The 8,428-nt window shown below is 37.4% G+C and overlaps 1 protein-coding gene across 1 annotated transcript; it reads right to left on the bottom strand.

The window, feature by feature from the left end:
• Positions 1-793: 793 nt before the first annotated feature.
• LOC136671417 (complement factor H-like) lies at positions 794-8,339 on the bottom strand. Its single transcript, XM_066647082.1, has 8 exons — positions 8,207-8,339; positions 7,507-7,722; positions 6,249-6,354; positions 5,673-5,749; positions 4,690-4,881; positions 3,626-3,817; positions 2,469-2,648; positions 794-1,612 (listed from the first exon to the last, which is right to left on the bottom strand). Exons 1-8 carry the CDS (start codon positions 8,262-8,264, stop codon positions 1,416-1,418), a joined length of 1,218 nt encoding a protein of 405 aa, XP_066503179.1. The 5' UTR covers positions 8,265-8,339; the 3' UTR covers positions 794-1,415.
• Between the last annotated feature and the right edge of the window lie 89 nt (positions 8,340-8,428).

Here is an 8,428-nt window from a genome sequence, read left to right as displayed (position 1 = left end):
CCACTGTCAAGGAAATAACATAATGGGCTCAGGAATGCTTCCAGAAAGCATTGTCAGTGAACACAATCCACCGTGCCATCCGCCGTTGCCAGCTGAAACTCTACAGTGCAAAGAGGAAGCCATATCTAAGCAAGCTCCACAAGCTCGGACGTTTGCACTGGGCCAGGGGTCTTTTAAAATGCAGTGTGGCAAAATTGAAGACTGTTCTGTGGTCAGATGAGTCACGATTTGAAGTTCTTTATGGAACATTGGGACGCCATGTCATCCGGACCAGAGAGGACAAGGATAACCCAAGTTGTTATCAACGCTCCGTTCAGAAGCCTGCATCACTGATGGTATGGGGTTGCATGAGTGCTTGTGGCATGGGCAGCTTGCATGTCTGGAAAGGCACCATTAATGCAGAGAACTATGTTCAGGTTCTAGAACAACATATGCTCCCATCTAGACGTCATCTCTTTCAGGGAAGACCCTGCATTTTTCAACAAGATAATGCCAGACCACATTCTGCAGCAATCACAACATCATGGCTACGTAGGAGAAGGATCCGGGACTGAAATGGCCAGCCTGCAGTCCAGATCTTTCACCTATAGAGAACATTTGGCGCATCATAAAGAGGAAGGTGCGACAAAGAAGGCCCAAGACGATTGAACAGTTAGAGGCCTGTATTAGACATGAGTGGGAGAGCATTCCTATTTCTAAACTTGAGAAACTGGTCTCCTCTGTCCCCAGACGTCTGCTGAGTGTTGTAAGAAGAAGGGGGGATGCCACACAGTGGTAAAAAATGGCCTTGTCCCAACTTTTTTGGGATTTGTTGATGCCATGAAATTTTGAAACAACATATTTTTATCTTAAAATGATAAAATTCTCTCCGTTTAAACTTTTCATCTGTGATTTGTGTTCTATTCTGAATATAATATTAAATGTTGGCTCCTCCACATCATTGCATTCAGTTTTTATTCACAATTTGTTTAGTGTCCCAACTTTTTTGGAATCCAGTTTGTAGTAGGGTCCTTCAGAATGTCCACAAAACACATTTACTACAAAACAATATTAAAAGCACCCTGTGAAAAAAATTCCTGCCATTAACACATGCCTGTTCCTGTTAAAATTTTAAAAGTGTCACATTTATTGTGCTTCTGTATGTATACAGCTGATGTTAATAACTGAAATCAGTTTCGAATTTAAATTAAAACATTGAGCAGAGCCTATATTCTAATTCTGATTTTGATCAGACTTCATCTGTGTAAAACATTGTATTACAGACATCTGAAATTGAAATATCCACATACATGAAAATAAGGCCTCAGGTTGTTTCTTAAACAATGAAGAATATGAGCCATGATTACAATACTGATACTGATATTCTAAGTTACGTAACATAAGCACTGAAGGTTAGCATCATGCAAAGCCACTCTTTATCTGCATACAGGCAAATGTAATACTCCATTATTGCACTGCTGTTCCATGTCCACGCTGCCTCTTTTTGGTTGCCTCCGATCTTGACATTTAAAGACTATGTAATTCCCGTGATATATACGATAGGATTGTTTCTTGTAGCGTGCTGGTTGTATTTTTCTGTCGTCCATGTCGTCTTCCATCAAAAGGCAGAAGCCTAAAACAGGTTTAAACGCAGCACAATGTTTACTTTCATATTCATTGCTATTACTGCCCTATTACACAGAAAAAGCAAAGTCTACAATTGTAATTATTTCAAACTTTGAAGCAAACAAAAACAAAAGAAATTTCGATGGTTTAGCATTTGCAAACTTATGCTAACTGCTATGCGATAAATGCTTGAATTTTGTGTCACAATTTATTGAATTTTCTGCCTTTGTAATCCTAAAGGAATAAGTCATTACCTGTAATGATTATTTAAGTCAATTTGCTCCATAATATTCTAAGTATTGGTATCAATAATGTATGCTATAAGTCTATGGACACCTGCTCATCCAAATTATCTTCTGAAATGAATGCTATAAATAAGTTTGTTGTCCCTCTTTGTAGAAGTGACAAGGAATAATGTCTTTTTCTTGTGTCAAGGCTTTAGACTTGAACTGTTCCACTGCTGCCCACCAGGAGCCACAGCACCTGAACACCAGAACATGTAAATCCAATAAAGCTAAGCAAGTTTGGGCTTGGCTAGTAATTTGATGTGAGATTTTTTGAGGTAACTTGGTTGTCAGCTGGAGGTGGGGCCACCCTGTGGGCGCTGTCCCTGTGGTCTGCATGGATCCCAGTGCTTGAGTGCAGTGATTGGGATGGACAGTAAATGGAAACTGCTTTAGATACAATACCCATTAAGATGTGACCACTTTTTAAGAAAGGCTATATATTTTGAGGATTTCTGGTGATACCCAGGCATTCCTGAATGTTATTTCTTTCACATGGTGTGTGCTACAAGGCAATAATTATTCACTTCCACTGTTCTACCCATGTTCATTTAAGGCCTTTAGATCACCATTACTTACTTAAGCACTTTATACTGCCAGTCCATGTTCCTTGATTGCAGGACATGTGGGCAGAACCTTCCATTTTGTAGTATTCCTGGCAGGTGTATTTAATTGATTCACCATGTTTGTATGTGTCTTTTAAAGGTTTAGTTAGTTTGGCAAATCCGAAGCTGGGGGGTGAACCACAAGCCCTTGATTCTGTAAACAAAAACACAAAAATGTTCAATTTATTTATATTATTTTTAAAAGTGGGTGCATTTAAGAAGTGGAAATTACTAATTAGAAGAGGTTTTTTTTTTTTTTTTTTTTTTCAACCTATAATGCATATTATATCTAATATAGCTCCTCAAAAATTCCTAATAATTTGGGCACTTGTACTTAAGAATCTTTTTGGAATTTTTTAGCAAATTGTGTCAAAAATTTCATTAACAAATCTAGTAAAGAATATTTTTTCCCACTTTGTAGACACAAGGTTTTGTCCTGACCTTGGTTTTGTGTTTGTGTTTGTGATGAATCAGATACATGTATGAAATTCCTGTCACCTGTACATGTCGGATATGGGCTGTTCCATGTTCCATCTGATCTGCATGTACTTTCTGACAGTCCCATCATTATCATGTAAGAATGGGTACACTGAAATTTTAAGGTATGTTTAGGTTTATATGGTGGGACTGTGCTTGGAAATCCTGACGATTTTGACATTTTTCAGCAGTTCTTCCTTGCAAGTAACCATGCAAGTGGAAAAATGAGATATTGTTTTTAAAGGAAATGGTGTGTTTCATTGTTTATTTAATACAATTATATGTCCCTTTCTTTTATTACATTGAAGAAATACACCAAGTCCAGTTATTGTTGGAGTATTCCATTTCATTTAGATTTGTACAATTATTACAGTCTTATATTAAATTCAGTTTTACTATTTAACTAATGTAATGGCTAAAACGACATCTTGGAAAAACTACATTTCCTTGCCTTCTGAAATCATAATGAATTGTAGTAAGTATGTGGCCAGCTGTAGTATGTAAATGTTAGAAAAAAAAAATATACTTAACTCCAACCCACATGATTCTAGTCATAAACAGTTATTCAACCTGGCATTCAACATCCTGTCAAAACCAAGGCCATTTACAAATTATTAAGCACAGCAAAAAGAATAATCCTGGGAATATATTTACCTTCACATGTTGGGAAAGGGCTACTCCAGGTTCCTCCTGTTGAGCAGGTGACCTCACTAGGTCCGTTCAAAATTGTCTCTGGGTGAGAACAGGAGAAATGTAACTTGTGCCCATACTTCATGGGGGCGTTCTTTTCAGGAAGCCCATACACAGATACTCTGCTGCTGATCCATTGAATGTCACATGTGACATCTGAAAAACAACAGAAGGAATGGATTTTATTTCATCATAAACATGTTTGGTGCTTTTGTAAACACAAAATAATGTGGTGTCGGCCCTGGACTTTGAGGGCCCTGGGTCCTATCGGTACTCACGGAAACGGCTATATTTGCATCTCTATGCCCATTGTACAGTACAGTCTTGCTTGGGGCTGTTTATGGGGTGTTTAGTGCATGTTTGTGCATATTTGGTAGTCCATACACTAAGCCTGTGTCCCCTATGTTATTGTTAGGGAATAAAAAGAGCACACATCAGGAAAAGGGCGGCATGGAGTTGCAGCAGGTTGTGTTGTAGTCACACTGCTCCAGGGACGTGGAGGTTGTGGGTTTGAGTCCCACTCCGGGTGACTGTCTGTGACGAGTTTGGTGTGTTCTCCCCCGTGTCTGTATGGGTTTCCTCCGGGTGCTCCGGTTTCCTCCCACAGTCCAAAAACACACTTTAGTAGGTGGATTGGCGACTCAAAAGTGTCCGTAGGTGTGAGTGTGTGAGTGCGTGCTGCCCTGTGAAGGACTGGCGCCCCCTTCAGGGTGTGTTCCCACATTGCGCCCAATGATTCCTGGTAGGCTCTGGACCCACCGCGACCCTGAACTAGATAAGCGGTTACAGATAATGAAAATTGTCTTATGCCTCGCTTTTCAATGCTTGCTTCAATACAGAATTTGTGCTTCCATGAGCACTACTTTTAATTTTACTCCAGTAAATAATCTACTCCAGTTGAATACATTCTTAAAAACAATCATTAATAATCATTTTTGGGTTTAATTACATTGTTACATTGCTTTGTGACTGGTCTCTCCTTCCTATCTACCGTCACTGTTGAACCGACACAAGCTGCACTACCTTACCTTCACATCTTGGAGGAGAGCTTGTCCACTCTCCATTTTCTTGGCATGTAACTTCTTTTGGTCCAAGTAGTTTCAGACCAGGGCTGTTACATGTGAACTGTAGCCTATATCCATATCTCAGTACGTTGCCATAATCAGGGAGATCAACCACTATGACATTGCTCTCAGTCTCAGGTAGTACGCAGGACAATTCTGAGAAAACAAATTGCTGTATAATGTCTTCAGCCTGTATATTTACAAACCCCATTTCCAGAAAACAGAATACAGTGATGTGCAAATAACTTTAACCCAAATACTACTGAAAACATTACAAAGACAGTTTTTCAAATGTAGAAATGAGACATATTATTGCTGTTTTTAAAAAAAATATATATACATTTTGTATTTGATTCCAGGGAGTGTAAAATTCTGTAATACTTTAAAAAAAAAAAAAAGAGTTCACAGACATGATTACAGTTTAACAATAGCCAATGGTGGGGGGAAACCCCAAGCATTGTAACTATTCTCTGGATTTGTGCTTTGTCCAATACCTTAGTGGCATCTGCAATCTAGAACTATTCACCCAACATCAGTACCTGACTTCACTAAGGTTCTCATAGCAAAATACAGTCAAATCCTTGCAGAACTGTTCTAGCTACTAGTGTAAAGTTTCTGGGAATTGGGCATAATGACTTTGAGCAGCAATGTTTTCTATTATTGATGTTTTGCTGGGGAGATTATATAAGCTGTAGGTTTACAATTGATTTACTTAAAGTAGCATAAATATAGCTTACATAAAACATGAGAGGAATGATATGGTGGACATGGAAATTATGATGGTGCAATAGGAAATATTATGTCTTTTCTAGCCTATTGACAAAAAAAAGCTGCTATCTCAAAGAACAGCTTTTATTATATTGAAGCCACATGTCTTGCTCTGCACAAAATGATGCAAAAAACCTAACAAACAAACGTCAACTGTTTGCTCCCAAAACATTGTTTACCTTCACACACAGGTAAGTGGTTGTCCCAGCCCCCAGCCAAACACGTTCTGGTGTCCACTCGACTCATCATATGATAACTAAAGAAAACAACATTGAAGAGTTGTGTAGAATGGTGGTGTACTGCTACCAAGCAAAATACAAGTTAAACCCTTCAGTATGTTATCACAAAATGTTGTGATTCTTTAAAAAACATCATGTAATTATGAAAAATGTTGTTAGAAAACCTGCATTTCATATTTGTGATTCAATAATAATAATTATTTCTTATAATGTAATAAATATTACCATCAGTTTAAATAAACAGCACAAGGAATGAAGGAAGGAACTAATAAACCAAGGCCACACTTTAGTTGAGCTGAAGGAATGGCTTATTAAACTGAAGGGACATATAAAAAGGGCTCTAAGGGCAGATTACAGCAATTAAGCAATTAATTTAGGTTTAAAGATATTTTCTTGTAGTTATGACTTGCAACACATTTATGTGGTAAGTGGAGCTGATGGAATGCAAAATAAGTGTAGAAAAAAGAGGTCATTTTAATAATATGGCTGATCTGAGTTTAAACATTATGCACTCACCCTTCGTGGCAGATGTATTTAATAGTGCTCCCAAAAACAAAGTCAGTGCCATTAACTATATCATAGCGGCCGTTTGGTATGTCTGCAGGGAGCTCACAGCGCTTTCCTGGTGATGATAAACAAAATGGGAAGTGCTCTTATAAGATTGTTCACAAATTGGCAGTGATGTGCAATTGCAAATATTTGGTTATCCCAAGCCATCTATTGTGTATGTCTGGATGATATTCTAAGTGAAAATATATAATAACATTGGATGAAAATACATGCTTTAATGTAGTATGTTTAGATGTAATGCACCTCATCAAAATGGCGTGTTATTCACTCACAGAATTATTCACTCTTGGCTTGGAATATTACCACAAGAGGTGCTATTTCTGCTCGATTCCTTTAATTAATTGTCTTATTTAATTAATCACTCCCTCCTCAACACACACTCACTTTTGTAGATTACAATATTTTCAATCTCCCTCTCCCACATGTATCCCGTTTTTGTAGATGTATGTCTTTTATTTTCTCCTATTTATTTTAAACATTGTAATTCATACACAAAAAATCATATAGCTTCTTACTGAACAAAATAAATTAAAGTGACAAATCACCTTTTGAGAGGAATCATTACAAGTGCCATTCATTACATATTATATGTAGGGCGTGTCCGAAACTGCACCCTATTCACTATGTTGTGCACTATTTTTGGGTTCCGCCATTTGTCCAAAAACCCATTGTAGAATTTTCAGTGTACTCAACAATCCCACAATGCACTGCATAAGTTAGTGTACAACCCATGTACACTAGCTGACACTAGTGGATAGCAGATACCCATAATGCACAGCGTTGTTTGGTTAAAACCTGCATGTGTTCATGTCTGAAATCGTTCACGTCCCCCCCCCCATCCCCCCACCCCCCACCACAGCAGGCAAGCCTAGGTGTAGCACAATGACCACAGCTCCCCTGCACATGTCAGTGTTCGCCAAGGCCAGGGGTTTTACCCTTCTAGCCAACAATCTGCTTTGAATTTAGTGATCTTACACATATGCTGCTGCTTAAAATGTGCCATTTCATGCATATCTTCATAGATTATACAAACTATGTAAACACCTGTATCCACAACTGATGCACCATAAAGTAGATGTCTGCAAACCTTTGGACACACTGTCTGAACTGCAAGACATTTTATGTTTTACTGCAATGTTTGAAAATAACCAAATCAAAATATACAAAAAATATAATGCATGTGGAATGTGTTTCATACACTTACGTGAACATTTGTTATTTCTTTTGTTGACCCACTGGGTATTATCACAAGTGTAAATAATTTTTCCCAGAGACACATATCCTTGTTGGCACGTGTAGAGCAGTTTATCTCCTTCAGTGTAGTGACTTTTCAAAGACTCTGGCAAAACCTCTCCATTTTCCACTACAGGAATGGTCACTGGACACGCTGTCATGTCCTCTGGACCTCTGTCCACACCTTCTGTTAAAGTAACCAGACTTTATTATCATTAATCTTACTCTGCACTTCATGTCTATTTAGATACAGTAATCTACAGCAGAACTACATGTGTACTGATATCTAAATAAAACTAAAGTAACACATCCACATTCTATAGTAAATCATTTAAAATGTATTTTTAGATAGAATTATATAGTATATAGATAATATTATTCAAAATGAATAAATATTGAAAAAAAAATTTTTGATCATAAAAATAAACACTGGCATTTTGACATTTTGAAAACTCCATGTACTCTTTGCATTGCGTTATAATTTCACAGAAAACTTATCATTAAAATGGACCAAGATGTCCTGGAAATTATTTTTTTAAAACTATGTCTCATAATTTTAACTTAGACAATCCATAAAATATCATTTCCCCAAAATTTTGCTTGTGGCCCATTGTCAAAAACACACAGATACACGAGATTATATTAAATACAATGAATGAAAAATGTCTTACCATGAACAATGGAGCTATAAACACTGGCAAAGAAGAAGAGACAAAGAATACGAGGCATTGTTCTAATCTCAGTGTGTTTAACACCAGATGAACAGAGGACTACTGCTTAAATCAACCTTCAACAAGTTTAATGCCTCTCAGTTTAGACCTGCCTTTTTCTTCATGTGTAAAAAACAGCAGACAAATGGGTCAAAGTGGATGCAGACATTGTGAAAGAGCATG

The sequence above is a fragment of the Hoplias malabaricus genome, chromosome 16 (genome assembly GCF_029633855.1).
Source record: "Hoplias malabaricus isolate fHopMal1 chromosome 16, fHopMal1.hap1, whole genome shotgun sequence".
NCBI classification, from domain to species: domain Eukaryota; kingdom Metazoa; phylum Chordata; class Actinopteri; order Characiformes; family Erythrinidae; genus Hoplias; species Hoplias malabaricus.
The sequence above is the reverse complement of the archived record's forward strand: the minus strand, read 5'-3'. Positions and strand labels throughout refer to the sequence as shown.